Genomic DNA, 19777 nt, shown 5'->3' with positions numbered 1-19777 from the left:
ATTTGGGGACAGTGGTTAAACAAGAGAGATTAGATCAGGTCTGCCTCATTCAGTATTTAAGAAAGAAAACCCCCAAATCCATGTAATTAGAGAAAAGGTACTTTTACTGGACAATAAATGAAAACAGCAAAAGTGAAGCAAGATCTGAAGCAAAAAAGCACAAACTTGTACATATCAAACATTTACCCAAATCCAGTTACCCCGACCCAATGTCCAACCCCCAAAGGTGTCATGTGGGTCGCATCTTCAGGTGGCCTCATTCAGTTGATATGCAAAGACAGTTGGCCTTGACCAACCCCAAACACGAGCCATCAGCATGCGCAGAAGATGGTGAGAACAAATTTTTTCATTTCATTTTCATTTTCCCTTTATTTGTATGCCGCCCTTTTCCCTGGGGGGACTCAGGGCGGCTCACAGTTCAAAAAGGGGGGGGGGAGGACAAACAATTTCTAACATAAGGACAATACAACATATTAAAAGAAACACAACAGTCACACAATTCGAGTGGGGTCAGAATCTTAACCCCAGGCCAGCCGGGACAGCCAGATCTTTAGGGCGGCGTGGAAGGGCTGGAGGGTGGTGAGGGTCCGAATCTCCATGGGGAGTTCGTTCCAGAGGGTCGGAGCAGCCACCGAGAAGGCTCTCCTCCGGGTAGTTGCCAGCCTACACTGGCTGGATGATGGAATTCGGAGGAGGCCTAATCTATGCGATCGTATCGGTCTAGTGGAGGTAATTGGCAATAGGCGGTCTCAAGTAGGGAGAGAAGGGAACAAATTTCCCTTCTTCGAGGTATCTCCACCAGCACATTTTCCCTCCCAAATACCATGAGCCCCCCACCCTCCCCATTACTATGGCAGCTGATAGCAAGCATGCAAGATAGAGACTGGTATTAGGCTTTAAAAAAAACTAGTCAAGCCTAAAAAATTTGCATAGCTTCGGCCTGTTTCTTTATATGGACAAACCAATACAGGGAGAATGATCTGGTCCTTAGAAATCACATAAAGAAAGATAAGGAAAGAGACAAATGTATCTCCATGAACAAGAGAGTTTAGTTTTAGAGGCATTAGTTCTTGGCTTATGACTATTTGGTTAATGACAGTTCAAAGTTACAAAGGCATTGAAAAAAATGACTCACAACACATCTTCAAAGTTACAACTGTCGCATCACCTCCAGAGTGGACGCTTGGCAATTGGCTCACATTGACAATAGTTGCAGCATGCTGCAGTCATGTGACTGCAATTTGCAACCTTCCCAGCCAGCTTCCAATAAGCAAAGACCATGGGGTAAACTGGATTTTCTCAACAACCATCTGATTCACTTAATGACAGCATGACTTGTTTAACAATCATGTGTCAATACTCGAAACGACTTCGGCCGTGCTTATTTTCATTTCGTTTCTCAGTTGCTACTCTTAGGGGGGGGGAGGGGGGAAGTCAGAAGGTATTGGAATGTGGTGCTTAACCTGCTATACAAAACATCGACCAGAATCAGTGTGAGAGCCAAGGTCATGGCAATGAACATCTCCTGAGACCAAAGGGGAAGCTTCTGTTGGACTGATCGGTAACGTGACCTAAGACACCTGGGAAGATTCTATTCTTTTAATTACCATAGCTTCACCGTTCTACGTGCCTATATGATGTACTCAATAAAAGGTCTTTTGACCCTGACGGAAGCCTCAGAGTCCTGATTTGATTGGGTTCATTACTTGGAACCAGGACAATGTGGTAAAAATAGTCTTAAAATTGGGTTCAGTGTGCGATAATTTGTTTAACAACCATATTGCTTAACAAAAGAAACACCAGTCCCAACTGTATTTATCAAGGACTACTGTCTTGAGAAGGCCCTGTCTCTTCTACTAATTTGTTGAATCTGAATATTGGACAACATCCATAAAAACAAAAAAGGATCCGACAAGCAGATTGATTGGTTAAAAGCTGACTAGAGTCAAAATGGAAATGGGAAGCTATATAAATTAAATGAATAAAATGAGAATAGGAAGCTATATAAATTAAATGAATAAAGACAATCTAATAACTCTTCTTTGATTGCACACAAATCACAGGTTAATTTAAATATGACTTTTCCAACCTAATTCACCCGGAATATATTAGGACTGTAAGTCTCAGATTCCCACCATCATAGCTTTTATAGGTGATCAGTAAGCTGGTTGGGAATTAAAGTTCTAGTCCAAATGTATCTATACAATACAATAGCAGAGTTAGAAGGGACCTTGGAGGTCTTCTAGTCCAACCACCTGCCTAGGCAAGAAACCCTATACCGTTTCAGACAAATGGCTATCCAACATCTTCTTAAAGACTTCCAGTGTTGGGGCATTCACAATTTCTGGAGGCAAGCTGTTCCACTGATTAATTGTTCTGTCAGGAAATTTCTCCTTAGTTCTAGATTGCTTCTCTCCTTGATTAGTTTCCACCTATTGCTTCTTGTTCTACCCTCAGGTACCTTGGAAAATAGTTTGACTCCCTCTTCTTTGTGGCAACCCCTGAGATATTGGAACATTGCTATCATGTCTCCCCTAGTCCTTCTTTTCATTAAACTAGACATACCCAGTTCCTTCAACCGTTCTTCATATGTTTTAGTCTCCAGTCCCCTAATCATCTTTGTTGCTCTTCTCTGCACTCTTTCTAGAGTCTCCACATCTTTTCTACATCGTGGTGACCAAAACTGAATGCAGTATTTCAAGTGTGGCCTTACCAAGGCATTATAAAGTGGTATTAACACTTCACGTGATCTTGATTCTATCCCTAGAATCCCTTATGCAGCCTAGAACTGTGTTGGCTTTTTTTGGCAGCTGCTGCACACTGCTGGCTCATATTTAAATGGTTGTCCACTAGGACTCCAAGATCCTTTTCACAGTTACTACTGTTGAGCAAGGTACTACCTATACTGTACCTGTGCATTTTGTTTTTGTTGCCTAAATGTAGAACTTTACTCTTTTCACCATTGAATTTCATTTTATTAGGTAGTGCCCAATGTTAAAGTTTGTCAAGATCCTTCTGTATCTTTAGCCTATCTAGTAGACACAAAATTAAGAGAGTTTTGTTTAGATAGACTTGTTTTTAGATAGACTTGTTTTATTTAGATAGAGACCATGAACAAGTCTTAATAGAAACCATGGGGCCTATCCAACAAAATGAAATTTTAAAAGCAAGTCTTACACTTAGACAAGAAAAACCAAAAGTACAAGTACATATTAGATTAAACCTGGCTTAACAGTAATAACTGCGAGAGGGATCTTGGATTCCTAGTGGACAGCCATCTAAACAGGAGCCAATAGTGTGAGGCAGCAGCCAAAAAAGCTAATACAATATTAGGTTGCATTAACAGAGGAAGACCATACTTGGAATACTGCATTGAGTTTTCGTCATCCCAATACAAAAAAGATGCTGAGATTTTGGAAAGAGTTCAGAGAAGGGCAATAAAGATTATTAGGGGTCTAGAAGCTATAACATAGAAACAACAATTACAGGAACTGGTATACCTAGTCTAGTGAGAAGAAGAACCAGAGGTGACATGAGAGCAGTCTTCCAATATCTGAAGGGTTGCCACAAGGAAAAGGGGCCAACCTATTCACCAAAGCACCTGAAGGAAAGGCAAGAAGCAATGGATGGAAACTAATCAAGGAGAGAATCAACCTAGAACTAAGGAGAAAATTCCTAACAGTAAGAAAAATCAACCAGTGGAACAAATTGCATTCGGAGGTTGTAGGTGCCCCATCAGTGAAGGCTTTTAAGATGACACTGGACAGTAATCTGTCAGAAATAGTATAGGTTTCTTGCATGAGCAGGGGGTTGGACTAGATGGCCTCCAAGGTCCCTTGCATATCTATTACTGTTAGATCTCAAGGAAACCACAGAGGGTCTATATCATAAGGCAGCTTTAATCTTCCATTGGCAAGCCTTGAGAGTGAGACAGCCGACTTTTTCGCTGAATTGCTAAGCTGATGTCGGATGAGGATGCATGAAAAGGCTTCACTTCCAATAGTGAAATATCACACATTGCTGGCTCACAGCAAGAAATTTATTGAATCTTAACTCCAGCCTTCCACAGTAATAAAAGAGAATTCTTGCAAGGAGAAAACTGCCAAGTGGATTTTTAAAGTTTATTTCTCCCCAACTCTCTTTATAATGAATCTGTTTAGCTCTGAAAATTGATTAAATTACTCCTGTCACTTAAAATTTAAACCTGGCAATGAATAGCTGAATGCCAGCCTGGAAGAAATCAATGAGGTATGGAAATAGGTAAAATACAGAACAAGGAATAAAATGTGCTTTAATTGGTAAACAAAGCATTCAAATCAATGCCCTTTTTTGTTTTGCTTTTTAAAATGAGAAAATATATCAGAGCTTTGTCCTAAGAAGCCCTCAAGGGTAGGAGATGCTTCATACTTATGACTACTGTATAATAAAATTATAAAAGGGTAACAAGATGTTTTGCTGAAGGCAATTATGTTTCCTGGGTATACGGTTAGTCAGCTTAGTGAAGAGATAGAGAATAATTTCCTTTTTTGATTGTAACAGATTATTGCAATGTTGTAGACATAATTTATCTTCAGCAGACTATTTAAGTAAATGCTTCAATACTTATTGTTTAGTAAACGTGGGCTAGGTTGCATGACAATTAAATGACTTCATAGCTGGTGTCAACCCTGAAGCTGGCCTGACGAAGCCATTTTGTCTGCTTCAGTGTTGCCACACTGGAGCTGAGGGTCAGGGAGGGGGACTTAACATTTTAAATTCCCAACATTGTTTAAATTACCTTCAAAAATTAATAGTATTTATTTAATTGTCTACTTTCACATTCTCATCTACTGATCTAACTCATTATTGAATTGAATTGAATTTTATTATTTGTATGCCACCCTTCTCCGGGAGGATTCAGGGCGACGAACAATTCAAGAGAGGAAAAGGGGAACATAAAACGACATACAGATAATTAAAATAAGCAAGAGCCACACAACCATACAAGTCGAGAGGGGAGGGAACTCATCACCCCCAGGCCTGCCGGCAAAGCCAGGTTTTGACAGCTTTTCAGAAGGCCTGGAGAGAGGTGAGGGTCCGAATCCCTGCGGGGAGTTCGTTCCAGAGGACCAGAGCTGCCACAGAGAAGGCCCTCCCCCAGGTAGTAGCCAGATGGCATTGGCTAGTAGATGGAACCCAGAGGAGGCCAACCGTGTGAGATCTAATGGGTCTGTGGGAGGTAATTGGCAGCAGGCGGTCTCTCAAGTATATATGTGTACTAATATTTACCCTATAATTATACCTCTTTTCTGTTAACCTTTTCCTCCTTATCCATCATCTCTTGCTCTTTTAGGAATCCCATTTTTTTCCCCATCATACATACGCTATTTTGCCAAAAGTATTCGCTCACCCATCCAAATAATCAGAATCAGGTGTTCCAATCACTTCCATAGCCACAGGTGTATAAAATCAAGTACCTAGGCATGCAGATTGTTTTTACAAACATTTGTGAAAGAATGGGTCGCTCTCAGGAGCTCAGTGAATTCCAGTGTGGAACTGTGATAGGATGCCACCTGTCCAACAAATCCAGTCGTGAAATTTCCTCGTTCCTAAATATTCCACAGTCAACTGTCAACTGTATTATAAGAATGTGGAAGTGTTTGGGAGCAACAGCAACTCAGTGGTAGGCCACATAAACCCGTCCAACATCAGTGTGTGGCCTCACAAATGTGCTTCTGGAAGAATGGTCAAAAATTTCCATAAACACACTCCTGAACCCTGTGGACAGCCTTCCCAGAAGAGTTGAAGCTGTTAGAGCTGCAAAGGGTGGACCGAAGTCATATTTAACCCTATGGATTAGGAATGGGATGTCACTTACAGTAAATTCATATGCAAATAAAGGCAGGTGAGCGAATACTTTTGGCAATATAGTGTACTTTATGGACAGAGAGTGGACCAGATCACATCTTATGCATCATATTTATAATCATAGTTTCAATATATTCTAAACTTCCCACTTTTATAAATATTCATCTCTTTTATATAACCCTTTATCTTTTTCCATTAATTCATTTAAGTTTACATATCATGACTAAACACACTTTTCTTTTTGTTGTCAATTAATTACTATTAATTCATCTTTACAAATTAATTATTTTTAACCATAGCTTTGCTATTCCAACTTCCACAGTATTATTCTCTTTACATAGTTCTTTATCATTTCTTATTCAATTTTTACAGTTAACATCACTGTACGCCCTGCATTCCACCTTTTTTTACAGTTTTCCCAGTTATTTACTCTATTTTTTCTTCCCCCAAAAATAGAATATATTGAAGATTAGAATATATTGAAACTATGATTATAAATATGATGTATGTATGATGGAAACAAAATTGCAATAAAACTTGTCTTTAAAAAAAAGAAGGGGGGAATTTGAGAGAGATTTTTGTAGCCAAAGCAAAATACTTTCTCTTGGGAACCAAGGACATTCTCACACCTGGTCGGAGGAAGGCGGAGTGATGTCGGACGGCACAGTGATTGGCCCATGTGACTATTTTGAGAAAATGGAAAATCTTTTTACTTTTAATATGGTGAAAACTGCGAGAGTTTTCAGAGTCGGTTTTCACCAGATATGTGCCAATATGATATTTCAAATAAAAGTAATCTTTGAGGAATTCAATTGCATCGGAGTCTTGCTTGTAATGGATTTATTACTTGGAACCCTGTCAACTGGCTTGAAAAGCATACCTAAAAGAGTATTCATCAATAGTTCCTGATCAAATTCTTGTATTATCAAATGGGATAATGCAAGAATTAATCCTGGGTCCTTTAATCTGTAATATTTTCATTAATGATTTGCACGTAGAAAAGATGGGGATGCTGATAAAATCTGCACATGAAACAAAAATGGATATATGACAGATGTAGAAGCTAAACACTTTCTGCATCCTCCCATATGATTTTCCAGGTAGACAAGCTGTTCCTAGAGGTTGTAAACCCAATCTGAAAAAATAATTGCGAGAAACCAGCTTGCAGACAACATGCACAAAGACGGAGCCTCTCAGGAAAAGTGGGGAGAAGAAGCTGAAATGGGATAAGGAGCTAACAGGGAAAGTATCTGAGGCTTATGAGTGGCAAACAAAATTGGATTTAAGCAGTTGGATTTAGATAAACTATGCTGGTTTGGAGGCTACTGTAAGATCGTTGGATTCCAGGGAAGACCAAAGAGCCATTGAAGAGTTTCTGGGTTAAGGAAGATCATCAAAGGTAGAGAAGAACCAGATTTTTAGAATCAGCCTATTCTGTGCAGAATTCTCAGGGGGAAGTAGAGCATCTGAAAAGAAAAATATCCACAAGAGATTGCCAGCTAAATTTTCTCTAAAGCTCTTAATTAACCCTAAGAAGATTAGCTATAGCTGCAGACATAGTTTAGAAGTTTTATTATTGCAGGCAGTGAAATAGTTGAGCTCTGAATGATATTGCAATAAAACTATAATACAAGTTGCTGCATTCCAACCTTTCATCTAAAATTTTTTGCAGGCAAGTGAATAAGGAAAAGGGGGGGGGAGGTGTTTATATCTCTGCTTACATTTATCATTTAGTTAACATTTACATGATTGGCCTTGCACAGCTGGAACAGAAACCAATGCTTTCTTTCAATGCAATGAATAATGAAAATAACTGAACTGGTTCACTACTGTAGATGGGTTATTATGTACTGTAGTTTTTATCAGTTTGGTCTTCAGAACCCCAACATTCCCCTCCATTACAGATAATTTAAAAACCCGGAAGTCAGAAAATAACATCTACAATTATCTTGAAAAGTATCCTAAGTAACAGAATGAAATCTAACAAGAGAGAAGCGTGAAGGTTTTCACTTCATTTAGTAATAGAACAGAGGTGAGTTGCAAATCCCGTTGCTACTGGTTCGCTCGTGTTCACAATTTTTCTGTGCATGTGCAGAAGCGTCCAGGCGGGTAGGTGGAGCCTCTCGCCATCACCACTACCACCTCACCCGTTCCAGGCCAAACCGGGAGCAACCCACCCCTGTAATAGAAGCTATGAAAAAGATCTTGGAATAGTAGTGGATTACAAATGGAATGTATGTAATTCTGTGTAATTATCTATCATTCTGTGTTATGTATTCTGTAATGTGAAAGCAAAAAATAATAATGTTTGTTTAGGCCGCACCAACAGAAATATAACCTTCAAATCACAAAAATAGTTATTATTCCTCTTTATTCTTAGTCTCCTTAGTGAGACACACAGGTCACAGACACACACAAAGTACCCTGTCTATTCAGGCCAACATCTTCTAAGATGAATTTAGAGAAACTGGAACAAATTGAAAGAAGAGCAAGACGGAAGACTAAGGGATTAGATATTAAGTCCTATGAAGATGGATTGAAGAAACTGGGTATATTAAGCCTTGAGAAAAGATGATTGAGGTATAATAAAATAGTACTGTTCAAAAGCCTGGATGGATATTACAAAGAAGGTCAAAACCTGTTCTTTCCTCCATGGAAAAATGGATTTAAATTACAGAATCGATCAAATTCTGACTGAATGTTATAAAAAACTTTCTAACCGCAAGATCGATTCAGCAGGGATCAAACTAGCACTTTCTCACTTTATGAAACCCTTGGTTCTACTCTGGAATTTAGATGTCTTGGATTACAATTTCTATTGTGACCATGACAGAATTCTCATCCCTCAGAATCTGGAATCATTGGTTCCTCAACCTGAAACTAAATAACAAGTTTCAAAATTTCATTTTATGTTTATATGAATATAGCTGAGCGATCGATTGATAAGTGTAGGAACTACACTTAACACTGAGGAGCCCCTAGTGGGAAGGGCGATGACACAAAACATATTGAACCAAGATTTTCCTTTTCTTTTTCATTAGAATTATTAGATTAGATTTCGTTAGGATTAGATTTCTCAAGGAAATCTTCAGTTACAAAAGACAAATATAATATTGTGATCCCTTCTGAGCAAATCGGAAGATGACTGATTTGCACAAGTTATATTCTCCTTTTTCTGGCACATTTTTTTGAAACATAGATGTTAAGAAAGATCTTTAGTAAAGATATATATTAGCACTTCAAATTATTCTCAGCAATAAAATAATATAAAATTAAATCTACTTACAGGAATCATCCAGTTGGCTAAATCACCATTTTTAGATACCTGCATTGCCCCAAGCATAGTTAGATCAACATGTCCCCTGTTAAAACATCAAAGCACAACATCAGTGCACAACTGGAAGAACAACTACAAACAGAATTCTAGCACACTAGTTACTTTAATCCTCATGTTGCTGAAAAATTAAATAGCAGTGAGATTAAAGAATTGCTTGTTTAAATGTATTTGAATAAACGTAAGACTGAAGTTCCAAAGACATTTATAGAAGGCTATATCTGTCTGAACGCAGTAATAGATTAAAATGTGGCATTAATTAATTGAATAAATCACAATTGGTTGGGAGTCTAAACCATGATTCATAAACCATAATGATTGGGTTCATGCAAATTGCAAGCCCAAAACCAACCAACTGGTACCACTGGTGGCTTGGTACCAGAGCTTTGATCAGCAGATGTTATAAATAAACAAATGTTAACAGCTAATAAATAATAAAGTAACTTTCATGCATTGCATATTTAGTTATGAAAACATCCATGCTATGAAACTCAGCTCATAAAATAGAAGGATTTATATAAAGAGTTAGTTTGACAATTCTTAAAACTGCTGGAGCTGCTAATATAGCTCAAATATCTATCAACTGCATGACTGTTTTGATGAGTAAGTATGAAGTCCCTTTGGGATGGTTAAATAATAAATTCAACTACCAGTTGGGGCAGTGCCTCGGACAGTTAGTACAATTAGGATGATCATTACATACCCTCTAATCATTGCAAAAGATTCATCACTAGAGAAGTAGGAAGCACCTGGCAATACAGTGACTGTTTCTTTACCTGAAAAAGAAATTGGGCATAAAACCAGAGAACTTTCCAGGGTGGTACTGGAAATTTATTCTGTCAAATCAACTCATATCAACTTCATACATTATTATTCTTAATTAGTACAGAAAGAAAAATGATTCCCTCTACATTAAATAGAAATTTTCTTGAAGTATCTCACTGTTAAAAAAAAAGGTTATTGTATTCAGTAGGTCCAAGGGGGCTTTTGCAGGAGGACTTTCTTGGGGGTTTTTTTTTTTGAAGACGTTTCACTTCTCATCCAAGAAGCTTCTTCAGCTGTGACAGGATAGTGAGGAATGGAAGGATTTATATTCCTTGTAGACAGCTTTGCAAGGAATATAAATCCTTTCATTCCCCACTATCCTGTAAGAGCTGAAGAAGCTTCTTGGATGAAAAACGAAATGTCTTCAAAAGAAAAAACAAGAAAATCCAGTTGCCTCCTGAAAAAGCCCTTTTGGGACAACAACCATGACCTGGATGACCGAGAATCTCTACAGACTGTATTCAGTAAGGCAGAAAAATGTACAGAGAAGGTGTACCTTCATAGTACCTATTCTAGTATTTGAGAAAAAATGAATACAAAAGGAGGAACCACGCACACTTTCAAGTACTTCACATCTTCCCCAAAGAGAATGCTTGATACCTTGCATTTTTTAAATCAAGTGGTTTATATTTGAGTCCATTTGAGGTTATTGCAAACGTCCAAACATCCATAAATCCTGTGCTGCTGAGCACTTTCTTCATGAAATGCAGAAATGAAGCCAGTGAATCAGAAAAGGATAGTTACATGGTTCATCTTTAAACACAGATATTTTAGCATAAATACTGTACTGTAATACTGAAGTTGAAAAGAGCTGAAGGACTGTAGTTGAAGGTACTAAATAATGAAGTCGGGAAGTTTGGGTTAAAGTCCTTTTTCAAAGATTAGGCTTGGACAAAGCCCATGGGGCAGCCACTTCAATGGATTGTTGAGGTGATGAGCAGGGTGGTATAAACTACAACTGAGAGAAGGATCCAAGAATACTAAGAAAAGCTTCAGAATAGACGCTCATGAATCAGTCAGGGACCCTGGTGAAAAATATCCAGGAAATGGCATTGTCCAGTTCACCCAGCTCCATTGGAACCAAGTAACTCCCATAAGTTTTGTTTACTTCTGAAAAGGCAGAAGCACCTCCTATGGAGAAGCTTAGAGAGAAAAATACCCAGATACTACTGAGTAATAATTATAGTATTTTATCAGGATGGAGATGTGCAGTACTAAACTGGGAGAGGAGGAAGAATGGTATTTGTGATGTTTTTACTTTATAACTTGGCGACTAAAGCTAAGAATTACTAGAGTTACTCTGATGTGAGTAACTAAAGTGACTGGCACTAAAAAAAAGCATGTTAGGTACATGTAGTCTACATCCTCCTAGCTTTGTGTGAATCCTGAATGTCTTGGTTCCCAAACACACGAAACTTGTTATTTTAATATAACAGAAGAGGAAGGTTTTTTAAAATACTTAGTTGGGATTTAATCTTACTATCTACTATATTTAAGTGGCAATGACATTAAGTTTAGTCTTTGCATGGCTGCTACTCTGAACAAATTTGTTTTGTGGTGCTACTAAAAGACCAAGTAGATCTTTGGCTCAGAAAAAATAGTGTGCTCCTATGCTAAAGCTACTTCTTCTTCTACATCTCTACATCTGGAACATTTCTTTCTGGTCCTCCCCATGTATTCGATCTGGAGTCAGACAATAGGTTGCATTAATCTCTCTGAATGAAAAAGCAAGATAGAAATGTAAGTAACAGAATAGGGAAAAGTTACCTGCATTGATGAGATCAGGGTCAACTTCATTTTCAGATGGATAGGGTCCCTAATTCAACAACAACAACAACAAATATTGAATCTTTCTTTTAACCATATATTTAATGAACTCATTCGTAAGTATTAACCTCTCCAGCCATATTTACAGCAGTCTGCAACAAACTGTTGTCCTCAGCTGAACTACAGGTCCCCTTTCACACAAGGCCGTGATAGGAACTGTAAGTCCTATTAATCTGGAAGGTCTTGGCTGGAGTAGGTTAAAGGATAGGTTTCTGTATTATCTCTTACCAAACCAAGGACGCCATTTTCACTCTGTAGATGCACAGTTATATCCGGACTGATGAAGTTGCTGGCAAGTAGGGGAATGCCGATACCCAGGTTAGCTTTAATTAATTAAGTTAAGGTTCCATTCAACTTTTATCTACATTGCTTGTTCTGTTGTGCCTTCAGAAACAAGGAAGCAAAGAACTTTCACCGTGGCTAAAGGATACCATACATGCCATCTGCAAATTCAAGAGCTGCCCGCCTGATAATTCTTTCTCTTACATTATCACCACTTTTCTTTGATTTGCTGTGAGATTCCTCAGCTTTGCGAAGTGATAATCTCTAAGAAAAAAAAGGAGAGCAAGAAGTTGGTTGAGACATTTGGAACAAGCAAATGACACCTCAGGAGTCTTAAATAAACAGATGTTCCTTTACACTCAGGTACTTTAAAATAGTAAGAAATAACATTAAGTGGGCCTGGTCTATGTATAGCAGCGATCACCAATTGCTAGTCTGTGGACCACTGGTGGTCCACAAGAAAATTTTGATGGTCCGCAGAAAAATTATTTGCATTTTTTATTTTGCACTAAATCGGGGGTCCTCAAACAATGGTCCCTGGGACGTAACCTTAACCCTCAACGTTGGTTTGGTTTGGTTTATTGGATTTATATGCCGCCCTTCTCCCAAGGACTCAGGGCGGCGTACAACATTAAAAAAACACATATTACAAAAGTTAAAAAAAAAAATTAAATAGAATATCCAAAACGAACCCAATTAAGATTAACAATAATATTTTTAAAAAACAAATTCGATTAAAATTAACAATAATCAATAATTTGTTTTGTTTTGTTCAGGCCAGGCTGGCTTGCTGGAAAAGCCAACTTTTCAGGGTGCGTCAGAAGGCCCGGAGGTTGGGGATTATATGAAGCTCGGGGGGCAACATGAGTGATATCAAGTTGGCCACACCCACCCAGTCACATGACATCCGCCCAACTATGCCCAGCCAGCTGGTCATTAGGCAGATCATATTAGTGGCCTGAGAGATTTAAAATTATGAATTTAGTGTTCCTTGAGGACCGAAAGTTTGGCGACCCCTGATTTATAGCAATTTTCTCTGAGTTGAGAGATGTAGTTGGTTTTTGAATAAAGTCTTGGGAACTGTACGTCAAAAAATATCAAGTGAAAAAGCGTCAAAAGCTTACTTTGATTTTTATATGCTCAAAGGTGGAAGGACTTATAAATATCTACAATAGTAGAATGGATGGTGAAACTGGTGGCATTAGCAGAGATGGTGAAAGCTGTCGCTTTGATGAAAGATTTTGACAAATTTTAGTTTTACTTGGAAACCATTATTGGACTTTTTGAGAGAAACTGTAAGAAATGAAAAGCTGATTTTGGAATTTCATTAGTATTACACGGGATTATGAAAATAATATTGAGAAATGTTGACCTTAGAGTAAGACTTTAATGCATTTTTATATTTATACCTATATCAAAGAAAGCCAGAAATAATTATTTTTCTATTTTTCTTATTATTTTTCTTTCTGCATTTTTTATTGCTCTCTGAGCCATTTTCTTTTCTAATTTTGTTTATTTTCTTTTCTATTTGTTTATCTTTTAACTTCATTTCTTTTTGGAAATCTAATAAGTTATTAAAACTGCTTGCTTTGATTATTTTTTTAAATGTGCATTTAATTAAAATTAATAATAGGCAATATTTTTGCATGAAAGGGACAGAATGGAAGAAAGGTTGCATTGAATGTTGAATGTAGTAGAGAGGATCTGAATTAAACTAAGCGGAGGAACAAAAGCAGACAATTCTATTATTCATGTCTATTATCATCATGCAACCAAGGAGATGATGCACATCATGTATTCTTAACAGCGGAGGCAAAATAGTAGACTTTAATTAATTAAATAGCTGTTAGGGGACAAGACCTTGCTTTTTACTTTATAGAGTATATAATATGTTCTCTCTATATCCGTGATGGTGAACCTATGGCACGTGGGCCACAGGTGCCACGCATAACCCACTCTGCAGGCATACGAGCAGTCACCCCAGCTCAGTCCACTGTGCAAGTGCACATGCCTCCCACCAGCCAGCTGATTTTCAGATCTCTGGGGGTGGGGCACATGCGGCGCTCCCCCTCCAGCCCATTTTTGGTCCCAGGAGGCTGCAGGGAGGCCTATTAGGCCCAAAACAGGGCATGGGGGGGGTGTCACATGTGCGTGCATGGGGGATGGGGGGATTGCAGGGGTTCAGGGCATGGGGTGGTGTTGTGCGTGCATTGCATTATGGGTGCGGGTGCACGCTGTCGTGCATGCTGCACATGCTTTCGGCACGCAATGACAAAAACGTTAGGCACCACTGCTCTATATAGAAGCAAGGAGAGAAGCAACTTAGAAATAAGAAGAAATTTCCTGACAGTTTGAAAAACTTGCCTCCAGAAGTTGTGAATGCTCCAACACTGGAAGTTTTTAAGAAGACATTCGATAACCACTTGTTTGAAATGGTATAAGGCAGAGATGGAATTACATTGCATTGTTGATATCTTTATAACCCTAACCTTCTATCCTTTCATCTATATGGTATATTTAGACAGGAAAAAAGAAAACAACCCTAAAACATGGTCCAAACAAAATAAATCTCTCTCTCTCTCTCTCACACACACACACACACACACACACACACACACACAGAGAAAGAGAGATTTGAAACCCATATGTGGTAAGTTCATAATTTTTCTCAGGTTTCAAAGTTCTGCTACATGGTTAAGCAAGAAAGGAAAATCTCTAAATTTTATTTCTCCTCCTGATATATAATTTCTGGGTGTGAGTACCTGACTGTAAGTCAATTCGATTCCCGGGAATTGCTTGGACATGTCCCCTGCAGCTCTCTTTGTAACATTTTTTAGATGCGATTTGCCTTCTTAGAGCTCACAGAATGACTGGCCCATGGTCACTCAACTGGCTTCATACTTCATTCTGACTTTATTGGAAGTGATTGGGTGCTCTTCCAACCGCTGCAGAATTTGTTAATTAATTTTCGAGATCCCCAGAAGGTTGTACGGGAGCTGCATGCACCCCTGGGCCTTCAGACTGTAAATCTCTGGTTTATGCTAAGACTTGTATTAGTAGTACAGTCAGCTGTAGACTAAGGGTATTTCCAGAGGGTTCTATCCTGATTATACCTTTGTAGTACACAGACATTCAGATTTTGTCAAGGAATAGGTGCCTAGGCTGCTCTCTACTCTATGGCTGTTCGGGTGCGAGGACTTGTTTACTAATTGATAGAAGTCAATAGTCAATAGATTGATTAGTTAGATTGGGGGTGATTTCACACAAGAGAAATATCAAGGGTAAATAGTTCTTATGAGCCGCAGTGGTTAGAGTGCAGTACTGCAGGCTACGTCTACTGACTGCTGGCTGCCTGCAATTTGGCAATTCAAATCTCACCAGGCTCAAGCTTGACTCAGCCTTCCATCCTTCCGAGGTAGGTAAAATAAGGACCCAGATTGTTGGGGACAATATGCTGACTCTGTAAACCGCTTAGAGAGGGCTGTAAAGCACTATGAAGTGGCATATAATTCTAAGAGCTATTGCTATTGCTTTCCCTATTCTGAGATCAAAGGACAAAGAAGGCAAGTTTAATATCACTGCTGAGCTCAACAGTATTTACAGTACTCACATTTGTTTTCCACTCCCCTCCCTAGAGTCCGAGTGGTGAACATCAAGCAATAAAAACAGAAGCTGACACTAATAATAAAAAGTTCAAAATTACCTGTTCGTGTGCATTCTTTTCTGCCTTCCACAGTCACTGCTGTGTTATGGATTTAATACCCATTTGGGACAACTAAGACCCAACACTGTATATTATTAAAAGGCAACACTCTGTTCCAAGAACTGAGAAATCCATGAACTAAGATGATTTCCTATAGGGAGGGAGGGTGTTTGTGTGTATGTGTGTGTTGAAAGAGAGGAGGGGGTGCATATAAAAAAAAATCCGCATCCAGTAAAGCTACTTTGTGCAATTTAATTTAGAACATTTAGAGAATATTATAAATCAATATAAGTAAGTGAATAAAATGGGAGGAGGGGAAACCCTCATCCTTCCCTATGTCAATTCATGGCCCGACTACTGCTGTGCACTCTACATGGGGCTGCACTTGAAAACCACCAGAGGCTTCAATTGGTCCAGAATGCAGTAGCACAAGCAGTGATGTAACTCCTCTGCTTCATGGATTTCATTGGTTGCCAGTTTGTTTCCAAGTGCAATTCAAGGTGCTTGAATAAAGGCCTACAATTCCTTTAATTAAACCATGCCATCTATTGGGATCCCGGAAGAGTGCCTTCTCTATAGCAGCACTGCTACATGAGGTTCCCCTGAAGATCTGGATGGGGTCTCTGCTGTTGTTCAGAAGAGCAGTGAAGACTTAGTCCTTCATCCAGGTCTTTGGCAAGGGAGAATGAAGCTCCTCGCCTCATTCCATCTAGTCTGTCACACTTGCCAGCTTTTATTGTTTTTATTGCAATTTATTTTATTTGATTGTTGTAAGCTGCCCCAAATCATTGGGAGTTGGCTGACATGCAAGTTTGATAAATAATAATAATAATAATAATAATAATAATAATCATCATCATCATCATCATCATCATCATCATCATCATCATCCTGAAAAAGTCACCAAAAATCAGATGGTCAAGATCTTGTGGGATTTCCGTATACAAACGGACAAAATACTGGCGCATAATACACCAGACATCACACTGGTTGAGAAAAATAAGGTCATAATCATAGACATCGCAATACCAGGTGATAGCAGGGTCACCGAGAAGGAACATGAAAAAATCGCAAAATACCAGGACTTAAAAATCGAAATTCAACGACTATGGCACAAACCAGCAGTGGTAATTCCAGTGGTAATTGGCACACTGGGTGCTATTCCAAAAGCACTGGAATTACATTTAAAACAGTTAAAAATTGACAAAATCACCTTCAGTCAAATGCAAAAAGCCGCACTGCTTGGATCTGCACGCATCTTACGAAAATACGTTACGACGTCCTAGGCCCCTGGATGGGGCCCGACTAGTAACCAATGCCAAATCCGGCAAAACAACTGGCCGCTGTGATACAATTGTATAATAATCCAATAATGCTCCACAATATCAGTCCTTTCTCATCAACTGTTCCATAGTTTTTTCAACACGAAATGCCATTGTTTGAAGTGCAAGGGATACTCAAAGTGAAGAAGTCCTAAGAATTATCCAAATGTAGATTCTGCTTCTCTCCTTCCCTCAACAAGCTTTTTCTAAGCAACCCGAGCCTATTCACCCAGACAATATAGCAAACATAAAACCTTTTCCAACTTCTGCGTCAAGACAAGGCAGGGCCTCATCTGCTCTGAATAATGCTCTAGACTTAAAGAGTAATATTTGCAATGGCAGCTCAGAAAAGAAATACAATATACTATGTTTCCACGAAAATAAGACAGGGTCTTATTTCCTTTTGACCCCTGAAATAAGCACTTGGTCTTATTTTGGGGGAGGTCTTATTATTTTTGAGGTGCAGGAGGCGGAGAGTGTGGTCACCTCATGGCTGCTGCTGTGTTGCAATATTTTTGGGAAGGGCTTATTTTAGCACTTGTGCTCAAAAGCCCAATTGGGCTTATTATCCAGAGAGATCTTGTTTTCAGGGAAACATGTTTATCTTATTTGCTTTGGTAATAGATATCCCTCTCTCTGTCAAGGCCATCCGCTGAGCTCTTTACAAAGGGTAAGAACTCTTCCAGCCTCAGTGCGGAGATCAACTCAGGAATGAATCAAATATTAGATAGATACCTGTTGTTGTTGTTGTTACAACACAATTGTATCACAGCGGCCAGTTGTTTCACCAGATTTGGCATTGATTACTAGTTGGGCCCCACCCAGGGGCCTAGGACGTCATAACGTATTTTCGTAATATGCATGCGGATCCAAGCAGTGCGGCTTTTTGCATTTGACTGATGGTGATTTTGTTGATTTTTAAATGTTTTAAATATTATTATTATTATTGGGGCTGGTTGGTAGCTCATCAGCTCGAGTCCCAACCAAGAAACTGTTAAGGTAACGTTGGAGGATATAAGCTGGTCCAAGTAGGGTGGTTTTTTTGTAGAATCAGAATGTTCAAGTCTGATAAATTTAAAATTTCCAAATAGCGAGGTAGCCCTTTAGGTATTGCTCCAAGGGCTCCAATTACAATCGGGACAACACACGATTTCTTTTTCCACAGTCAACTTCAATTTGCAAGTCCCAGTACTTTGTGATTTTTTCTTGCTGTTTATCTTCAATTCGTGCATCTCCAGGTATTGCAATGTCAATGAACAATACTTTTTTCTTTTCAAGTATTGTTATGTAAGGTGTGTTGTGGGCCAAGTGCCTGTCAGTCTGAATTCTGAAGTCCCACAAGATCTTGACTTTCTCATTCTCTAAAACCTTCTAAATCTGATGTTCTCAGTGGTTTTTGCTGTACTCAAATCCCAACTTTTGGATGAACTTAGCAACGTGGTCATGGCATTGTAGGTAGTCAGTTTGTGAAATTTTGCTGCACCCACTGATCAAGTGGTCGACTGTCTCATCTTTCTCACTACAGAGGTGACATTTGCTGTTGGTGGTAACAAGTTGAATTTTTGCAGGCAATATTATTATTATTATTGTTGTTATTATTATTCACAGTATTACTGAAACGGACAATTGTGCAATGTGTATTTTGCAACAAGCAACACCTGCACAGATGTTTGTCTATATTAGATCCTAAGAAGGATGTTACAAACTTTGAGCAATTCTCAACTTAAAGTGATAAAGTTAAAGTTATACTGACAAGGTAACTTAGAGCAAGTAAGCAAAATAATCCACATTGATTATTGCAAAGACTTACAGACATCAACCTGAACGCAAGCCAAAGATTGTTTGTTTGTTTTTTAAATAAAAATTAGGATTGCTGCTGTTGTTGTTGTTTTAAATCATTTGTTGTCCTGGTGGAATAAATCAGTGCTTGGTCTAATTCAAGGCAGATGGTTTTATTTGGCAGAATGGATTTTCAACAGGGGTTGCAAAAGGGGAAATGAAGTTTTATCATCTCCACGGTTGCAAGAACAGTGGATGCGAGAGCCCGGAATATTCCTATATGCATTATGCAGAGCTGTGGATCAATGGTCAGGCTGCTACTGTGAGGTCCAGGGACAAGGCTTCTGGTGTAAATCTGCAGCTTGTTATCTTGCCCTCTGCTTCTTATTTGAAATTTGAATGTCAAGAGCATAGATATCTTAACACAGTTATTGGGAGGGGGGAAATGGGATAAAGAGAATTTAGGTATTTCTTTGGCTATTTTATTCACACAGCTGCAATCGGGCCACATATACCACTGCAATTATTCCTCCTTTAATAAGATAAAGGCTATCTTTCTTTGCCAGGCTCCCTAGTTAAATCTGCTTTATAGCAGAATCCTCACCCAGCAGGCAGTGGAAAACTGTATTACGTCCAGTATAATTTCTATCCGAAAATGCAATCAGTACCTTATAGATGGATGCTATTTTTATAGACTCTTTCCGCAGTTCCTGTTCCCCTCAACACCCCACAACTCGGTAAACAGGGAAGCTGGAAGCTTCATTGTCTGTTTACCAAGAAAGATCCCAAGGAGGATTAAAACAAATAAGCAAACCCAATTCAATCCCAGCTGCAGCTGTGATCCAGGCTACATAAAAA

The 19777-nt window shown here is 38.8% G+C and overlaps 1 protein-coding gene across 1 annotated transcript in view; it reads right to left on the bottom strand.

Moving 5' to 3' along the window:
- The window catches only part of OXCT1 (3-oxoacid CoA-transferase 1), an 80893-nt gene that overhangs the window by 17859 nt on the left and 43257 nt on the right, over positions 1 to 19777 (bottom strand). Inside the window, exons 9-13 of the mRNA XM_032214461.1 lie at positions 12265 to 12379; positions 12062 to 12156; positions 11774 to 11822; positions 9885 to 9957; positions 9134 to 9209 (exon numbers count right to left, since the gene is read on the bottom strand). Coding sequence (XP_032070352.1) covers positions 9134 to 9209; positions 9885 to 9957; positions 11774 to 11822; positions 12062 to 12156; positions 12265 to 12379 — 408 coding nt within the window. The remainder of the gene's footprint in view (positions 1 to 9133; positions 9210 to 9884; positions 9958 to 11773; positions 11823 to 12061; positions 12157 to 12264; positions 12380 to 19777) is intronic.

The sequence above is a fragment of the Thamnophis elegans genome, chromosome 3, assembly GCF_009769535.1.
Source record: "Thamnophis elegans isolate rThaEle1 chromosome 3, rThaEle1.pri, whole genome shotgun sequence".
In the NCBI taxonomy this organism is placed as follows: domain Eukaryota; kingdom Metazoa; phylum Chordata; class Lepidosauria; order Squamata; family Colubridae; genus Thamnophis; species Thamnophis elegans.
The sequence above is the reverse complement of the archived record's forward strand: the minus strand, read 5'-3'. Positions and strand labels throughout refer to the sequence as shown.